At 52.0% G+C, this 18,230-nt stretch overlaps 1 protein-coding gene across 1 annotated transcript in view; it reads right to left on the minus strand.

The window, feature by feature from the left end:
- Positions 1–1,158: 1,158 nt before the first annotated feature.
- arid1ab (AT-rich interactive domain 1Ab) overlaps positions 1,159–18,230 on the minus strand; it is a 57,990-nt gene continuing 40,918 nt past the window's right edge. Inside the window, exons 5-20 of the mRNA XM_030120206.1 lie at positions 13,029–13,269; positions 12,451–12,540; positions 11,978–12,148; positions 10,875–11,175; positions 9,750–9,895; positions 9,548–9,645; positions 9,203–9,412; positions 8,917–9,121; positions 6,483–6,615; positions 5,989–6,164; positions 5,772–5,901; positions 5,544–5,663; positions 5,298–5,394; positions 4,341–5,160; positions 4,044–4,174; positions 1,159–3,954 (exon numbers count right to left, since the gene is read on the minus strand). Coding sequence (XP_029976066.1) covers positions 2,026–3,954; positions 4,044–4,174; positions 4,341–5,160; positions 5,298–5,394; positions 5,544–5,663; positions 5,772–5,901; positions 5,989–6,164; positions 6,483–6,615; positions 8,917–9,121; positions 9,203–9,412; positions 9,548–9,645; positions 9,750–9,895; positions 10,875–11,175; positions 11,978–12,148; positions 12,451–12,540; positions 13,029–13,269 — 4,998 coding nt within the window. The 3' untranslated portion in view covers positions 1,159–2,025. The remainder of the gene's footprint in view (positions 3,955–4,043; positions 4,175–4,340; positions 5,161–5,297; positions 5,395–5,543; positions 5,664–5,771; positions 5,902–5,988; positions 6,165–6,482; positions 6,616–8,916; positions 9,122–9,202; positions 9,413–9,547; positions 9,646–9,749; positions 9,896–10,874; positions 11,176–11,977; positions 12,149–12,450; positions 12,541–13,028; positions 13,270–18,230) is intronic.

Raw genomic sequence — 18,230 nt, forward strand, 5'->3', positions numbered from 1 at the left:
CAGCAGATATGATCCGGAGCCGCCGAGCCACACCGGGGGTGAGAGGTCAATCGATGTAGGGACGGGGGAAAACATGGCCGTGCATCCGATAAGCGGCGCTCCACCGCAGATCCGGTGTAAATATCAGCGGCGTCAGCGAAAACACGGCGCCGAGGCGAGCGGATGAAATATTCAGGGATTTTATTTACACCCCCCCACCCCGCCGCCGCCTCGCCCACCTGTGAGCGGAATAAGGAATAAATCGGCAGCAAACGTCTTACGAAGATTTAATGTACATTTATTCTTAACACGTGGAACATATAGTATAAAGATTTCATACTGAATAAATGATATTCATTAAGCCAAAAAAAGGGGAAAAAAAGAGGAATTTACATCAAGTTTTTAGCTACATCATCTGAAATACAAATATGCAGAATCCGCATCACTGGAGAGAAAAAAAAACAAAACAAAAAAATAAAAACAAAAAAAAAATTAAAAAGGTTTCTTCATCAAGATCTAGTTTGTCATTTAATGAAGGAGCTCAAATGGAACCGCAGACAGGATTTCTGTTAAAACTCTCTACACCCAGACCCGAGACAAACTGAAACTTGAAGTTATTGGTGGTGTGAGGGTGGGGAGGGAGGGGAGGGTGGAGGTGAGGGGGGGTGGGGGTGGCCTCGGACAGCAGCTAGAGCACACACGCACCCCCCCCCCCACGCCCACCATTCCTCCACCCCTCCCCTCCACCCTCCCCGCCTCCTCCTCAGGGGATTGGCGAACGATGCGATGCAGGGGAGGGTGGAGGGGGGGGGCAGAGGCGGAGGGGGAGACCCTCGAAAAATCGTCAAAAAGGTTAAAAACGGTGAAGAGCAACAGAAGATTGAGAAAGAGGAGAGCGAGCGAGAGAGAGAGAGAGAAGTGTAATGTACAACATCATATTTACACTGCAGCTTGGACTGCATCTAGAGTTGAGGACCAGTCCTAAAGAGGTGACTTTTTAATATAAGGGTCAAGTCATACAATCAAGGGACAAAGAGAAGAGGTCGGGGTGTTGTAGGTTCACCATACTTTGGGGGGAAAGCCGTTGTTTTTCTCTCTCGACGTTAACTAAAACTGTTTTTAAAAACTACAGTTTGCTGCCAAGCCAGCGTATCTCAGTGTGAAACAGTATTATTACAGTATGTTTACAGTTTTTTTTTTCGTTTTTTTTTTTTGTTTTTTTTTCGTTTTTGTTTTCAAGGTGTACAGTACAGAAAAAAAGTCCTACAATCTACTGCACAGGCCTCCCATGACAGATGTCTGTTCACAGCCAATAGTGTGGTTCCTGCGGGGCTGAGTATATAGCATCCAGAGTTACAGCAATGATACCACGCCACAGTCCGCTCAAGTCTATGTAGCCTCCAGACACGAACCAGAGTATTGTTTAGTCTGTGCCCTCTCCTCCCTGCCGACCCTCCCCCTCCCCCGCCCCCACAGAGGGAGAAAGCGAGCACACGAATTCCCCCAAACTCACTGTAAACGAGACAGCAACTTTGGTTACAGTTTTTTTCTTTTTTTTTTTTTTTTTCTGGAGATTTTCTTTTTGTTTTCTTTAAAAAAAAAAAAAAAAAAAAAAACAACCAAAAAAAATAAAATAAACAAGAACAAAAAAAATAAAACAAAACAAGTCCGCTTTTCAGTTTTTATTTCCCCCGCAGGACACAGCGCGTCCCGTCCTTTCACGCCCGGGTCCCGATCTGCTCTTCTTCGCCCAGTTGAACTGTTCCGTATCCAACGTTTAAAAATCCACAGCTACTTCATGATATTCCTTCTTTTAGTAGAGAAGCAGGGAGGGGGGGGAGGAGGGGGGGAAGAAAGACAGTGGAATCCGAGGTGATTTTGCATAAATTAAAAAAAGGAGAGAAAAACAAAATAAAAGTAGGAGGACAGTCATCTTTGCTCTTTTCACTCACGCGCAACAGACACACGCACTCGCGCGCACACACAAAATAAAAACGGGTTGGAGGGGGAATGGACCGAGGCAGAGCCGAGACCTCCCCACGGCTGTCATGACTGGCCGATCAGAAACAGTACGTCACAGATTACTTGGGACACCATAGAGTTCATGAGCGGGGACACCGAGATGTCCAGTAACCGCGACTCGTACAACGTGAACTCCGAGTGGTTTTCCTCTACTTTCGCCAGGGCGTGCAGGGCCCGCGCCGCCCGCCGCATCATGTCCACGCTGGTGGGCTCGAACTGGGGCCCGCCCTGCATTTGTAGCAGCGAGCTCTGGCTCTGCTGGTACTGCGTGGCCGCTAAGCTGTCCTCCAGGAAGCCCAGCAGGTTGCCCACGCTGCCCTTCTGCACGGCGATGGCCCGCGCCGCTAAGCTGTCTCCCTGGGCCAAGTTGGCGAGCAGGACCACCGCCATTTCCCGGCAGACGGCCACCTTGCGCTCGCCGACCAGGCGCACCAGCGAGCCGTAGAGCTTCTCCAGGCGACTGAACGGCGGCGTTGCCAGAATGAGGTCGACATTGTTGTCCTGGATGCTGAGCTTGCTGAGGGTCTCGAGGACCAGTCTCTGGGGAGAAAGGGAACCGTGCGGCCCTAGTGTGGGGAAGGGGTCCAAGGCCTCTGCTGACGGGCACACGGCCCAATGGAGGAGGCCGTCCAGCAGCGGGAGGCATATACTCTCTGGGTAAATAGAAAGGTCCAGCTGGCCCGAGATATTGGCCAGAGTGACCAAGCAGTTCTCTCTCAACACTTCGAGGCAGTCCCACCACCACTCGTCTCTTTCGCAGCTCACGCCTTCGTCTTCCTCTTCCTCCTTCTCGTAGGTGACGGGCGCCTGTTTGCGCTCGGGGTGCCTGTGGTGAAGCAGCACCAGCCGGCCCAGGAGCAGCAGCAGGCCCGGGTGTTTCGACATCTCCAGGTCGTTTCCGGGGACGAAGGAGAGGCTCCGCACGATGTTGGACACGCAGATGCAGCGCCGGGCTAGCGAGTCCTGCCAGTCCGACAGAGTGCTGAGTGGCATTTCGTCTTTGCTGTGGGGCTCGTCCTCCAGGATCTTGATGTTCCGGCGGGTCTGGAGGTCGGGGCTGATGCTGAACAGATACTTGCCGTTCTCCTTCTGCTCCTCGGCGCCTCCGCGGACCACCTCCTCGGTGACGGACCCCGGGCGGGCAGACAGCACGTCGTCGATGGTAGCAGTGACCGGTGCGCCGATGGGTAGAGGAGGTGGGGTCTTCTCAGCCGGAGGTTTATGAGCGTCGGCGGACTGGGGCTGCTGCTGCTGCTGCCGAGACTTATCCTCGCCGCTGGACTTGGACTTCTCAAGGTTTTCTGTTGCCACCCCGAACACCTGGACCTTCTTGCGGCTCTCGGTGGCAGCTGGGGTACGTTGTTTCCGCTGCTTGAGAAGATCCATGCGGCTCTCAAAGTGGGTCTGGATGTGCTCGGTCGTGTCTCCACCACCGATGCTCCAGTGTATGAGGCCACTGTCGAAGCTTTGCCTCTGCCCAAGCTTGGACGAGTGGTTTACCATGAAGGGATTCTTTTTCCGCACCACCTTGATGGGGAGTTTATCGAACTTGCTAGCCTGTTTGGGCTTTTCCGAGTTGAGGTTGGGGTCCTGAGAGGACCCTGAGGTAGAAGTATTGGTTTCCTTGATCGAAGACCCCCGTTCCTTCTCCTCTTCCTCATCCTCTGACTTTTCTCTCTGGGAGCTCTCCTCCTCCTCTTTCACCTGCACCAGCGAGGAGGCGTCGGGGTTGGTCTTCATTTCGTCTACCTCCTCCTCTTCCTCGTCCTCCTCGTCTGTGTCCATGTCCTCCACCTCGGGCATGGGAATCTCATCATCAGAGTCCTCGGCTGCGTTGGGGTCTATGAGGGTGCGCTGGCCATGGTCTCCAACTTCGTACTCCTTCAAGATGCCGAAGATCTCGATGAGGCAGCGTCTGAAATATTCCACTATCAGCTCCAGGAATCCAGGAAGCTGCAGAAGCAAAGGAAATCGTCAGTGAATCACTTCAACACGGCACAAATACGCAAGTCGCTCTGGCATGTTTATGGTGTTTAACGTACCTGGCATAGATTAAAAGTAGAAATGCTGCTGTCGTCATACAGTAAAATGTTAATGGTGTCCAAGGCCCATGTGCTTTCGGCTAATAGGCCTGATTTTAGGGACATCATGACTCTCCAAGCCTCGGGAGTGCCTGTGGATGCAAAACCAGAATAAACATGAGCTGAAATTTTCACAATCAGTCAACAAATGTCAGGTCTGTATTTTCATTCACTGTTTATTAAACTCTGTTTGCTGAGAGACTAAGTAAAGTAAGATTATCTGAAGGTCTTGAGAAAAGATTGGATCAGGTTCTGTACCGATGTCCTTCATGGTGAGCCGCCTGCGGGGTTTGAGGTGGGGTTGCGAAGCCTCCACGGAGCCAGGAGGGAAGGCCACGTCTCGCCGGATCATGGGTTGCTGCACGGGAGCCTGGCCGATGTGGGATGCGGGCACCGGAGGTCCCGCTTTATGCACCTTGACACCAGGATGGATGTAGGGGGACTTGCTGGGCGACGTCCTGCTTTCCATAGGCCGGGGCATGGGCGCTGGGCTTGACACCTGAGGAATGTGGTTCTGGGAGGTCTGATAGGTGGAGGGCAAGGGTCTGGTCATAGGCGGCCCGGAGCCGGCGGGGCCAAACGGCGGCTGCCGCTGGTTGACGTGGCCGGGCCACTGTCCGTCGTGGTTCATGCGTTGATCCGATGGCATCATCTCTTCTGAGCGGTTCATGCCGTGATAGCCAGGGCCCTGGCCCGGAACAGGAGGTCCTTGCCGATTGGGGTAGTTGGGGTATCCCATCTCATTGCGACCCTGCCACATTGGGCCCTGGGGGCCATCAGGACCTGAAGGCATGGGGTTTGCCATCATCTGCGGAGGCATTTGAGACTGGGAGTTGGGGCCTGCAGACGACGGCCCTCGGTCCCGTCCAAAGGGGAAGGGAAACTGGTTCTGTGGGCCCGGTGGTCTGCGTTCCCCTCCAGGGTACGCGTTATACTGGTTATACATGTCCTGTTGGCCCTGAGGCCCAGAGGCCTGGGGTCCTGGCTGCTGCTGACCAGCGTAAGGAACGTTGTAAATTTCTCCTTCATGGCGTTTGGCCGGAGGACCATATCCACCATCCACAGGACGCTTGTAGTTCTGCCAGGAAACATTCAGAACTGTGTTTTAGACATTTGATATTTCAACAATGAGAGAAATTGAGTTAAAAAACACACACAGATGGATGAAATATGCTTTGATGTGAATGCTGCAGGAGCTGAACAGAATGTTCTCACCGGTTGCTGCTGTGGATACATTCCTGGCTGTTGGTTGGGGTACGGGCCACCAGGTGGAGCTCCTTGGCCAGGGTACTGATTTGTGTAGGACTCATGCCTGAAAACAATCACAAGAATTCATGACATCGTTCTCCTCTGCCCAGTAATAGCAGCAAATTCATGAAAGTGAAAAGGACGATCCAGAAGCATGAAGCGTCGTCTTAAACGTTTTTCTCCACTGGCGCAAACCGGACTGACGGTACTGACCGTTGCTGTGGTGGAGGGCGGCTTGGCGAGTACATCCCTGTGTCTGCTCCAGAAGGCATCATGTTGGGCTGAGGAGCTCCTGGTCCCATGTTGCCATCGGGGCCCATACTGGGATCTTGTCTGTAAAATCAAACAAGAAACACTCTCTCAATGCTTTTCTTTAGTTGGAATGCAAAACATTACATCAGTAATAGTCGAGGGCTGCTCTTTCAATCAGGGAGGGTTTACCTTCGGTCATATCCATATGGGTACTGCTGCCTCTGTCCCATCTGCATGTTGCCCATTGGGCCTGGTGGGCCTCGGTTGTACTGTTCCCCCATCCCACTGTTGGGGCCTGGTGGCATAAACTGTTCTCCAGCTGGGAAAGAACAGAAGAACAAACTGTAGATGCAGTTCAACAAGAACTCCTGCAATCCCCTGACCTGGTGGGACAGGCGAGACGTACCTTTCCTCATGCCTCCAAAGGGGTCCTTGTTGGCTTCGTAGGGGCCCATTCGGCTCATCATCTCGGGGCCACCCATGCCAGGCTGGTAGCCCTGAGAGTTTGGAGTCATGGCATTCCTTCTAGAAAACGCAGGGTCGCCGCCATCAGCAAAGGGGTCCTGGAGGTTAACGCTCGTCCTAACAGAGGACGGGGAGGTTTAGTCAAAGGTGTACGTCAAATTCACATCTGATGGCGTCCTTTAAAATTCAGTGAATCTCAATTTGCTGATATGCAGATCTCATCTCATGTCATCCTGGGGCCTGGAACAGACTTTTACACTCATCCAGGTGGTTGTGTGTGTACATCTTTTCAGTTTGGCCTCATTGCTAATTTCTTTCTTCCTCTTGTCACTGCAGGGATCCACTTTCCCCACTGGGATCGGTCTGGTTTCATCACGACGGCTCCTGACACTGTCAGCGCAGCAGAAAGGTGATACGGCGGTTCCTGGACCGTACCTGACGCCGGGCATCGGGGGCATTTGCGTGTGCGGGGTGGAGGCCGGGGTGGGGGGCTTCAGGTCTCCCCCCTCTGCCATCGAACTACTGGTGGACTGAGGCGTTTGGGGCCCTTGCAGGGATCCGGAACCAGCTGTGAAACAAGGGGTAAGCACAATAAGTGGTGTTTGTTGGACAAAAGGGATGAAAGTTGGAAAAAAAAAAAAAAGCAAGTCTCCAAAATGTGTTTGCTTTGCAGCACTCAAAGAGAATTCGGAGAACGTCTCCTCTCCAGCCTCGCCGCCTGCGCTCCAGGAATAAAAGACGAGTTGATGGTTTGGTGGTGGCTGGGCTGAACACTGCTTGGGGTGGGGGGGGTGGTGGAGGGAGGGGAGGCTTTCAGAGAACACATGCTGCTTTTGGCAATCCCAAATCCCATTAAGAAATTCCTGAGTGCTGCGCTGAGGAACACGGTTAGTGTCGAGCCGACTGGCTTTTGAGTGCACAGCCAGCGAAAATGTTGAATCCTCCGGCTCATCGCAGCATGCCAGCGCCCCTCCACCGACCCCCCCACTCCTCCACCCCTCCTCCTCCTCCTCAATCACCCTCCTCAACCGGCGCCCGGGCTCTGGGAGCCACCGGGAAACAATGATCTAAACCCTGACTCTGACAGATTACCGCCTGGCCTGTAGAGACAGGAGACGGCGGGCTGTGTGTGTGTGTGTGCGCGTGCATGCATGTGTGTGTGTAAGGGTGAGTGATAGTTTGTTTGTGCTGTGTGTGTGTGACACAGTGGCGCTCATCCTTAACTTGGGCTCAGGACTCGGCGCTATTAGCACGCCACTCTGATGAGTCACAGGTTCTCATTCATTAAACTGGCACATGCACAACACACCGGGGTCAACGGCAGGTCACATTTATTCACATTTTCTCACATCATTCTCTCTCTCTCTCTCTCTCTCTCACACACACACACACACACACACACATTAACCGGCTCCCCTCCCTCACCCCCTCCTCCCCCTGGGCAGGGATTTCCCTCTACTGAAGAGGAAGAGGAGGAGGAGGAGGAGGAGGGGGAGGGGAGGATCTTATGAGGATGGAAAAAAAAAAAAAAAAACCCAGAGTCAGAGTGAGAGAATCGTGTGACTTTTACACACACAGGCTCCCCCCCCCCCTCACCACCACCACCTCCATTCATCATTTCTGGCTCAGCACTAATCTCCAGGGAAGCGTCGCCTCGCCGCTGTAGCCTTGGGCCCAGGCGAGCGTGGCGCTCCTCTGACGGAGGGCCGCTATCGCCAGATCACCTCACCCTCCTCCCCCCTCCTCCTCCTCCTCCTCCTCCTCCTGCAGGGCTGATGCCAGCTGACAAGGGAGCCCTGATGTCTCCTGTAACAACGCCGAGGCGCTGACTCAGTGCACCCCCACCCCCCCGCCGCCGCCCGGCACCCCGTCAGCCTGGGTCGTGGCCAGACTGCGAGCCGGAGCACGTGGTCGCTCCTGGCGGCTTATAACACGAGTCCCTCCAAAACAAACACGCTTTCCAAGTGACAGCATGGTCCTCCTCCCACCACTGCCGCCTGCTTTACACACTGACTTTTACCCAGAGTTCACTTGGTTCGGTGAGGGGAGGGGGGGAGAAACCGGGGATGCACCCAAGCTACTTCACAACCTTGAGCTACTCGCCGATTACCGAGTAACTTTTATGTCTATTATTTATTCCGGACGCCAATGATACGCAAACTACCTCCGCTGGGCCTCAGGGTCGACGCTACACACACCTCCAACAGTCTCTTACACACTGTCCTACGCGAACTGTAAGACCGAGGGAGCGGGCTTGCTGCGTGTCGCGTGCACACACTCCCGCTCGCTGCTAATGAGTGTATCAGTCATACTTTAATTAGACTGGAAATTCCCTTTACTGTCCCACTACGGGGAAATTTGGATCGTTACTCCAGCCAGTAAAAGAAAGAGAATATGAACAATAAATACTCATCTAAATACAGGAACAGTGGCAACAATAACAGTTGGACGCCGACACATGACGCCATGTAAGACTCGTCAGGTAGTAACCGGGGAACTTTTACAGGCTTGGACCCGATGCCGGTGCATTCCTGGGATATATTTACCATTCAGTGCCCTCGCTCGCAACCCGCCCTAAAACACACACCGATGTTTCAGCGATTTATGTCGCTACAACCGGAGATGACAAACGACCGTCTTTTAACATCGCAATTAATGGGAGATGATAAAGGCAACTGGTTTATAGACAGATGATGCGGGGCAAACCGCGCTCGGGGGGTGTGATGGATTGCGTGGAATCCACAAGGCACCCGGGGGAGAGACGGGGGGCAAAGAGGCAGAATGAGGCCTCATCCATTCCTCAGTAATTTACATTAAGAGGAGGTTGGAGATGGATGGCGAGCAGGTGCTGAGGGGGGGAGAGCCTGACCTGGGCTGGGAGGCTGGATCTTGGGCTGGTTCTTCTTGGCGTCCGTGTTGAAGAAGTCCGGGGGCGGGTCCTCGCCGCGCTCGATCTTGCACTCGAAGGCGTACAAACACTGGATGTACTGCTTCTTGAGCGAGCTGGCCGCGCTGCTCGACGTGCCCACGTTCAGGTTGGTGGCCAGCTCCCTCCACTTCTTGTTCTTGTTCACCTGGCGGGCGAGAGAGAGGATGAGAGAGCTGCACGGTGGCGGGGGTTTACGCCAAGCCGGACAGCGCCGTGGCGACGGTACCTGCGTGAGGCCGCCGATCTCTTTGACCGACACGTAGAGCCTGAAGAGATCCAGGGGCTTGCGGCCCACGGCGGGCAGGTTGTTCATGCCCATGGCCTTCTCCTCGGCGAAGGCCAGGTACCGGTCCACCCACATCTTCCTCTCCGGCTCCGGACCCAGCTCGTACAGACGGGTGATCTTCTCGTTGGTGATGGTGGAAGAACTCGACTTCTGAGAAAACGGCAGAATGGATTCAAACCTTGTCATTTTGCACTTAGATGTGGGACAAAAAAATCAATAAATGTAATGAGCTAACATGAGATATTGCTATAAAATTCCATAAAAATGTTCCTTCCAGATTTGTACCTTCTTGGATTCCGGCTTGGGAGTCCCGTCCACTTTGTTGTTCATCTTCTGCGCCGGGTTCATCTTGTCCATCCCAAACTCTGAACTCGGAGGCATTCCTGGGTGGTTCGGAGAGCAGAAAATAAAACTCAGCCGTCTATAAAAACCATTTTAACGGGCCGGACGTTACGGCCTGAGCGGCGCCGCAGGCTGACGCACACACCTGGGGTGTTGTTGGCCATGTTGGCCCCCATCGGGTACGGCCCCGGTCCTCCCTGGTTCATCATCCCGTGCATGCTGTTCATCCCCGGGCCGTACGGAGAGCCTGCTCCCATCATGCCCTGGGACATGTTCGGGTAGCCGGGTGGCCTGCAGGGAAAACGGACGTGGCGACGTTTGAGTGAAAATGCAAAACTTTCATTGCATTCTGGCTGAAAAGGTTCAGAATCTGTCTCCATGGAAACGGGTGAAAACGGGAGTTTTCTGAAACACCGCTGTTATGTCAAGTAAATACTTCTTCTGCACCCAATGTCTTCTAAAAAGAGATGAGATGTACAGTACGTCTGCTCCCATCCTGACAGGATCTGGCGTGTGTGTGTGAGTATTCTAACTATAACTCAAAGGCTTCATGCTAATGAGAGACTCAAACACGAGCAGGAAGCAGACAAACAGAGCTTCAGGCAAACAGCTAATGCTGTTCGTTCCAGCAGCCCCGAGGACTTCCTCTGTACGACGACCCAATCACAGGCAGGATGTCACATCTGTAACGTGAGCTTCTTCACACTATCAAAACCACACAGAGACTTCAAACCACTGCTGGGTGTCAGAGCGGGAAGTCATGTTGGGGAAAATGAAGGAAACACCGACTGTCAGCACGTCTTCTGACAGTTAACATCAAGGCCTGGATACGCCTGTAGGATCATCCTGATTTCGGGTGATAAATCTGATCGGCACCGGTTTGATTTGAAACCTGAAACCTGAATAAATATGCAGTATTTTGAGCCATCTTTGTGGACTCAAAATCAATAGAACCTGTTTGTTTTGATGTTGACTGAAATGACCACAATAACCTGAAGGTCAACTAGTTCATACTCAAACGTTTCCTGCTTCAGATTTCTTGACATTGGAGTCAGATTACTCACCACAACCTTCCGCGCTTCACTTTGTTTACTTAATAAAAGGTTTATTTGTTTTACAATTTCAGAGGCTGTCTGACTGAAGGTTGACACTCATCACTGCTCAGACGAGCGGAATCTGGCTGTGTGGGAATATGATTCCGGCAAGCAGACGCGCGGCTCCCTGTGAGGGAATGTGTCTTCATTTTCTTCTCCTACCGCTCTTCCCTCACCTGGTGTGTATGGAGTTGGTGGGCCCGTGGTGCATGGAGGGTCCGCCGTCCTTCCTGTTCATGCCCGGCGGGGGGCACATGCCCGAGCCCACCTGCGGCGGCATGCCGGCCATGTTGGAGGCCATGCCGGGGCCGTAGGGCCGCGAGCCCATCTGCCCGGGGCCTATCCTGCCCGGGGGCATGTTCCCGTACGGACCCCCGCCGCCCTGACCCGGCATGGGGTTCATGGAGCCGCCCATGCCGGGCCCGCTGGGGTAGTTGGCGTTGGGCATCCCCGTGTATCCGGGCTGTCGGGGGTAACCTGGAAGAGGAGGAGGAGACCGGCGTTCAGATTATAATCAGACACAAACAACAAAAACTGATCTCACAAGTGCAGAATGTCATCTTCAGTCTGAAAAATTGGTTGTTTTTTTCCACTTTACGTCATTTAATTACATCCCAAAAACCACATTTTGGTCATTCCAAATAATAAGAAGTGGTGATGGGAAATGTCTACATGACCTAATATGGACTGGACTCGCTGTTCGGTCGAAGCTACTTAAATATATCAGAATTAGGTGAAGTGAATTTAATCTGAGTTCCTCAAAGTTAAAAACGAACACAGCCAGGTTACCAAACCGAGCCGTTCTCGGTGGAAACCGGTCTTGAAACTGAGTGAATCTGCTCGTGGCGTGTCGCCGGCCCGCCTCTAAATTTACCTCCGAGTGGCTCGATTCGCCGCTGTGACTCACAGCAGAACTTCTTCAAAGCCCACAGAAACCATCTGAGACTTCAAAGTGAGCTGAGATAATTCCAGAAATGTATTAAGAGAGAGGACGACTTCAAAGCTTAACTTAAAAAAAAAAAAAAAAAAAAAAAAAAAAATCTGGGCTACCTGTAAGCGATGACTGTAAACTCATTCATAATATCTGGCTCTACTCTCACTTCTATTGTGTCGAGTCGACGACAAACTGTAACGCTGTTGATCTGAGGTGATTTTTTTCCCTCCACACATTCTCTGTACATCAAGAAAAAACATTTCTCCAGCGCCGTGGACAAGCGTCATAACTCAAATTTTATAACACCAGCTGACTCACAACCAAACATCGTCCTGCACTCCTCACCTTGCGGGCCATACTGGCCCCCCTGAGGGCCGTAGTTCCCCATGGTGTTGTTCTGAGGGTAAGGTCCTATCCCAGCATGCATCTGGCCTCCTGAAGACTGGCGTGGGGATAAGGCAGAGCCAGGCTGACCGGGGGACCCGTACGGAGGCATCTGAGGATTCCGCATGTACACTGAGGGAGAGAGCAGGGAGGAGGATCATCAGAAATATCCCACAAGGCCGCAATAATCATTACTGTAAGAAGAACGGACTGCATCTGCTTAAACACACAGTTATGTAATGAAGCCTTTATCTCCTCACCCTCGTCCGACCCGGCCAGCAGATTACAAACACTTACTTTAAAGGTACGGCCTGAGGGGATGTTTACAGGAGGCAGGAATGCATACAAATGCAAACAAAGGCAGCGGCGGCCAGCTGCAGGGAATCAGCCTCGCGTATTTAGATCCAGGCGGGGAGCTGCTGCTCCTTACTCACCCCTGTCCTGGCCCATGGCCGACTGGTTCATGGAAGAGTGCATGATGCTGTCCGACTGGACGCTGGGCGGCCGCGGCGGCATTTGGTTACCTGGCGGGAGGAGCGAGAGACCCGGTTTAATAATAATAAAAAAAAAAAAAAAAAAAAAAAGCCCGTTATTCACAGTCTCGTTTTTAAACAAGTGACCGGCGGTGGACCGTTAAACCGAACGAGGGTCCTGTCGGCCGCCTGTTGCGCCGCTTCTCTCGAAACGACTCGTTGGCGGCGGCGCGGATTGCGTTTCGCCGCCGGATGCTTTTACTGGCGTCACGTTAGGAGAGACTTAATGTTCCCATCTGGCGAGCCGCCTCATGAATTACAAATGTGATCCGCGGTATTGAATTTTGAATTAAAAACTCTAAATCTGTCTCCTGTTGGTTTACTCGACGACGGCGCCGCGGCTCCGTATATCGCACAGGTGACAAAACAAGGAGGTGGAATCACATCAGCTGCTCGTGCGTCGTCAACAGGTAAATCATCTCCGCACGCTTTTTGCGGCTACAGGTACTCGATTTCATTTCGTCCCCCCGGTCCTTTACCTGGCACAGCAGCGGGCGAGAGGGGGCCGGTGCGGGAAGGGGTGACGCTGGCCGGGGAGCCCACCGGCGAGGGCGACGGCCCGCGGATGCCCGGCAGGTGGGGCGAGGTGTGCGGCGAGAAGGGCGACTGGGCGGGGTTGCTCTGCTCGCCCTGGGAGCTGGACACCCCGGAGGTGCTGACGCCCGGGCTCAGGGCGCCCTCCGTACCGGTGGGCAGGTCGTCGATGGAGCCGGACAGATCCTGGAAGGACAGCAGGAGCACAGTGTTGGTTTTTATCAATCCATAAGTTCCTGATGAGCTTCTTTAAACCTAAAACCACAAAGCATCACCCCTCAAAAACATCATGATGCTGATCAGAGGAAAAGAAAGAAAAAGATCTCATGAGGAAAAAAAATGCGCTGAAGCGAAGGAAAGTCTAAGTTTTTGTGAAAACAGGTATTTTCATTGCGCACATATAATGTAAATTTCAAGGTTAAAATCGCAGTTTTACCCATTCAGCCCAAACAATGAAATCACCCAACACAAGCATGTTTCACTTCACTAGTAAAAGGTTAGTTTTTTTTCAGTAGAAATGATTATTTAAAGAGTTTCTAGTGATGGAAATAAGACAATTCTTCAAAAGGAAGCTTGCCGTGTGAAGAAATGTATAAAAAAAATTTAAAAAAAAACCAACACACACTCAAATCCATCAATCTGTGTTTCAGTGTGTGTGTGAGGGATGTAAACAAAGCCCAGGCTGACTCAGACTCTATAACGCTCAGACATCGCTGGCGTTTGGAGGAACGCCACTCATGTTAGGGTGGAAAAAAAGAGCTTTAAAAAAATAAATGAATGCATCCAGGCTGAGAGGATTTTTCTATGGAGTCACGTCAAAGTCAAGCGAAGTGAGATCGAGTGAGTGGAAATCCAAACTGAAGCATCGCAGCGATCTACAGCCTTCTGCTGTTCTCGGCCCTATTGCGGCGCCGGCACGCCTTTGAGGTACAATGACTTCCCATTCCACCTTTAAAAAAAAAAATTATTAAAAAAAACTCTACATCAGTGCCATAACGCTGATAATGATCCATCTTGGCAAGAAGATCTCTTGTTTTTGTGTGACTTGCAAAGAGAAAGTGGGGGGAAGGAGGAGGGAGAAGAAGAAGGAAAGAAAAAATAAAATTAAATAAAATAAAGAAAGAAAGTGAGCGTTTGAAGCGAGTCATCTCAGGAGGCAGTTGAAATAATTGGTGCTGGGCACGGGCTGCGCTGCCATGTGGTGTTGTTATTGAGCCTTGCTGGCTGTGACACAAAGACAGGCAGGCGGGAAGGTAGGGGAGAGGAAGGGACGAAAAAAAAAAAAAAAAAACCAGGCAGCCGGCGATGATTATGTTTGTGGGAAGGTGAATGTTTACACACTGGCCGCTCACGTGGAGCCCATGTGCTCGCTCAGAAATGCAAGCTCATCTGCCAGTCACATCGCAGGGAGGGAGGGAGGGAAGAGAGAAAGGAGGGAGGAGGCGGCGGGGGAGGGGGAGGGGGAGGGGGAGGAAAAAGCACTCATTGGAAGGTGGCCAACTATTCCCATAGAAATCTCACGCTCGCAGCCTGGCTGCAGCCCCGAAGCCGGCGGTTTTGCACTTGAAACGGCGCCCGTTGCTATTTTTGGGATGTGACCTGATGGAGGAACCCCAGAGGGAGTGACAGGAGGAGAACGCTGATTCAGAACCCAACCTCCACCCCCCCTCCCCCCCCCCTCCCTCCTGCCCTCCCTTACCGACTCCTTCCCTCTCTCACGCTGGTGACTTGCACATAGCCACGGGCTCCCGGTGGGCGGGGCCAGCTGACAAACGCAGGGATCGGTGAGGTCTCAATGCACAGATCAAACGGCGAGGCATTCCTTCGCTTCAACAACCACGGCGGGATCCTTTTCACCGCCGTCAGCTGACCCGCCCGCCCCCCCAGTAGCATCCAGCTCCTCCTCTTGGGGGGGCAGATATCACAAGACCGGTCATCTGACGAGTCGCCTCCGCTCCGTCACGGCCGCCGGGACGACCGGGCCTCCGCCTCTCCGACTGCCAAACGGCCCCTCCCACCTGACCCGCGCCACGGGGCGGGCCGAGAGGTCGGGGGTCAAGCTAGCGCCCAGACTGGGAGGTTACGGTCGGCGATCACACTCCGGGCGGTCATGAGACGAGGAAGCGGGGTGGAGGTGGAGCGCCAGGATCAGTTGGGGATATAAAGCCAACTGCAGCCATCAGCGCCGGAGAAGAAACCGTCTTCTGTCTTGTCTCCGCTGCCTCGGAGCAGAGAGCGGCTTTCAGCTCTGGAATCGAGGTCAACTGCCTTGATTTAGACTCCAATTGTATCTGTGTGAAATGTGGAATGCATTCACATTTATTTCATTTGAAAAAAAAAAAAAAAAAACATTGCAAAGCTGTATTTTCAAACTTCAGCTGCTAATCGTGCCGAAGGGTTTCCATTCAGAGAGGAGAGCCATTGTGCGGAGCGTTCGACGTTGAACGCAGAGACTGAATGGAGAGCCTCGGCAGGTCAAGAAAACGCTGACAGAGCATTGTCCAAAGTTGAGGTGTTTGTAAATGGTTTTCAACAACTTCTTCTGCAGGTAACGCCGCGAACGCCAACATCACGGTCACGGTTGAGAATCTGATCTTCAGATCCTCCGTTTCAGTCGACCTCTGATGTTTCAACGCTCTGCATGTCACACAGTTCCTTGTAATGACAGTTTCCAGATATGTTGGACAGGAAGTGCTGGCCTGGGGTCACAAAGGAGCACAGACATGCTGCCGTAAAGGGAAAAAATTCCACACTATAGTTAATTCCAACAGCCGCCGAAATACAACAAGCCGATCAACCACACTGCTGCATGTTCAGAAGGTTCCAGCAGGTCGAGATAGTCTTCAGCGAAGAACTCATAAACCAAATGATGAAAATCGCCCCACTCTGTGAGGAACACTGGTCTAATTCTAGGTTGCCTCCTATTATTCTATTATAAAGGGACGCTGGGTCAAACTTGACCAAAACAAAACTGCAATACAATGATGTGAATCATTCAAACGCAGCTCTGAAAGCCGAAGAGACCGTTAGAAAGACGTGTGGCGGCACGAGATCTTCACCATCCTGTGAACACGTGACAGCCGACAGCTCTGATTCCTGGAGCCGGACGGGCAGGAGCGCCGTGCACTGCTGTGCTCACGCACAGGCTCCAAACCGACTCCCACTCTGCAGTCATTGATTTCTTTTTTTTTTTTTTTCCTCCTTCTTCTTCTTCTTCTTCTTCCCGGCTCAATACTGCACAGCACCAGCCTGTTCTGCTGACTGCACAAGCCGGACAGCGAGAGGAGAGGAGGAGGAGGAGGAGGAGGAGGAGGAGGAGGAGGGGGAGGAGGAAGAGGAGGGGGGAGGGCCTGGCGGTGGGTAATACTGATGCTGCTGAGGCTCTCGCTCTTCAGCGCGCTCGTTTATTAGGAGGCGAGTGGCGAGGAGGACGTGGATCAGGCATGAGGAGGAGTTGGGGGCGGCGGCGTGGCGAAGTTGGAGTAATGTGGGGAGGAGGAGGAAGAGGAGGAGGAGGAGGGTAAAAGGGTTTGCTGCTGCTTTATGAGCTCAGAGGAAGGTCACAGCAGCGTTATCTATGGCGGATGTGACAGTGGATGACACCAGAACACACAGGAACACGCTATATCTCTGCATGCGGGGAGGATTTTTGTGAGCTGTGTTGTGGAGCGAAAGAGAGAAGGCTGCAGTTCTTTCTGTGGAAGCCTCCCTCTCTCTCTCCCTCTCCCTCTCTCAGGCTCTCTCTCTATCTATGGCAGCCATTTTGTGCTTTTTCCCAAGCTCTGCCTAACATGGAACTTTAGAGCCGAGGACCGCACGCCCGGCTCCCCGAACCCCTCCGAGGCCGGCGGAAAGGGGGACGCCGAAGCGTCGGCGGAACCTCCGGACGGAGCCCTCCTCGAAGAGGCGGAATAACGGCCGAATCGCCGCCGCCGCCGCCTGTTCCCAACAACTCTCCGTACTCCGCTACTTCTGAGTGTGTGTCTGAGTCATCTGCTCCTGCTCGCCCGCCGCCGTCCTAATGTATTCCATTTGCAGATTACTTCACTGAATCAATCAAGCCCGACCAGAGCCATTAGTCTGCCGAGCCAGCCTCCCCTCTTTTTTTTTTGTTTTTTTAAACCCCCTCTTCCTCTTCCGTTTCTTTTTGTAGGTTATGAGAAACAGAAAGAGGGAGACGTACTGGTCCTCAGATAATGAGACGTATCTGGAATGTGTGACCCTGGCCGGTGGTGTAACCAGATCTGCTGCTGGAGGAGGAGGAGGAGGAGGAAGCAGAGTTCATCCTGCAGTCACACACTTTCCCTGACCCACTCCGGTGTGTGTCGGCCTCCGCCGCGCTTCCTCTTTTTCTCAAGGACTCCGGATGCTGAGCTTGATGCGCAGCAGGAGGAGAAACTGGCGGAAAACTGGAAAAGTTTTTACAGTTTGCAAACGGTCGGCATTGTGCGAATCTAACAGGTGAATCTGACTAACAGTGTGAAGCACTGTGAGACTCCCGACCAGATAAAAATAGGATGTAATATTATTCACAATTTCCAGGCGATAGAAGTCAGGTTTTTGGTGAAAAGTGGAGCTCAGACTGTGGATGGGGCCATTAGTTACCAAGGAAACAATCAAAGTGGGACTAAATAAGCACGAGATCCGACTGGAGAGGAAATTAGGGGACGGAGCACAAATGAACCGCGATTGGTATGAATAGTAAAATTCAAATCATATTGCAAAGGTAAATGTAATATTTCTAAGAACGACGTGTGGCAACAAAAGTATGAAATAAACAATATTAATGGACATAACTGCTAGTGGGTTTTTTTCAAAAATCGTGCAGGAATGGTTAATATTTCATGAACAATGTTTTGATATTGATGCAAAAACAACAAAAATGGGAAAATCATTCAGTTGCAAGGTGGAATTTAATTAAAAAAAAAAAAAGGTCAAAAAAATTTAACTGACCTGGAAACTAGCCCTGTGTTGTTTTTTTTAATTCTAATTAAGAAATATTTTTAAGTAAAACTTTAAGATTTGAAAAAATAGCTTTTATGTTGGAAAGGCATTTCTGTCAAAACCTACTTGGATAAATCAGCATCAAAACATCAAATTAAGAAAAAAATATAACAAATTGTAAAAATGTCTCCAACATGACTGAA

This window comes from Salarias fasciatus, chromosome 22, assembly GCF_902148845.1.
Source record: "Salarias fasciatus chromosome 22, fSalaFa1.1, whole genome shotgun sequence".
Classification (NCBI taxonomy): Eukaryota; Metazoa; Chordata; class Actinopteri; order Blenniiformes; family Blenniidae; genus Salarias; species Salarias fasciatus.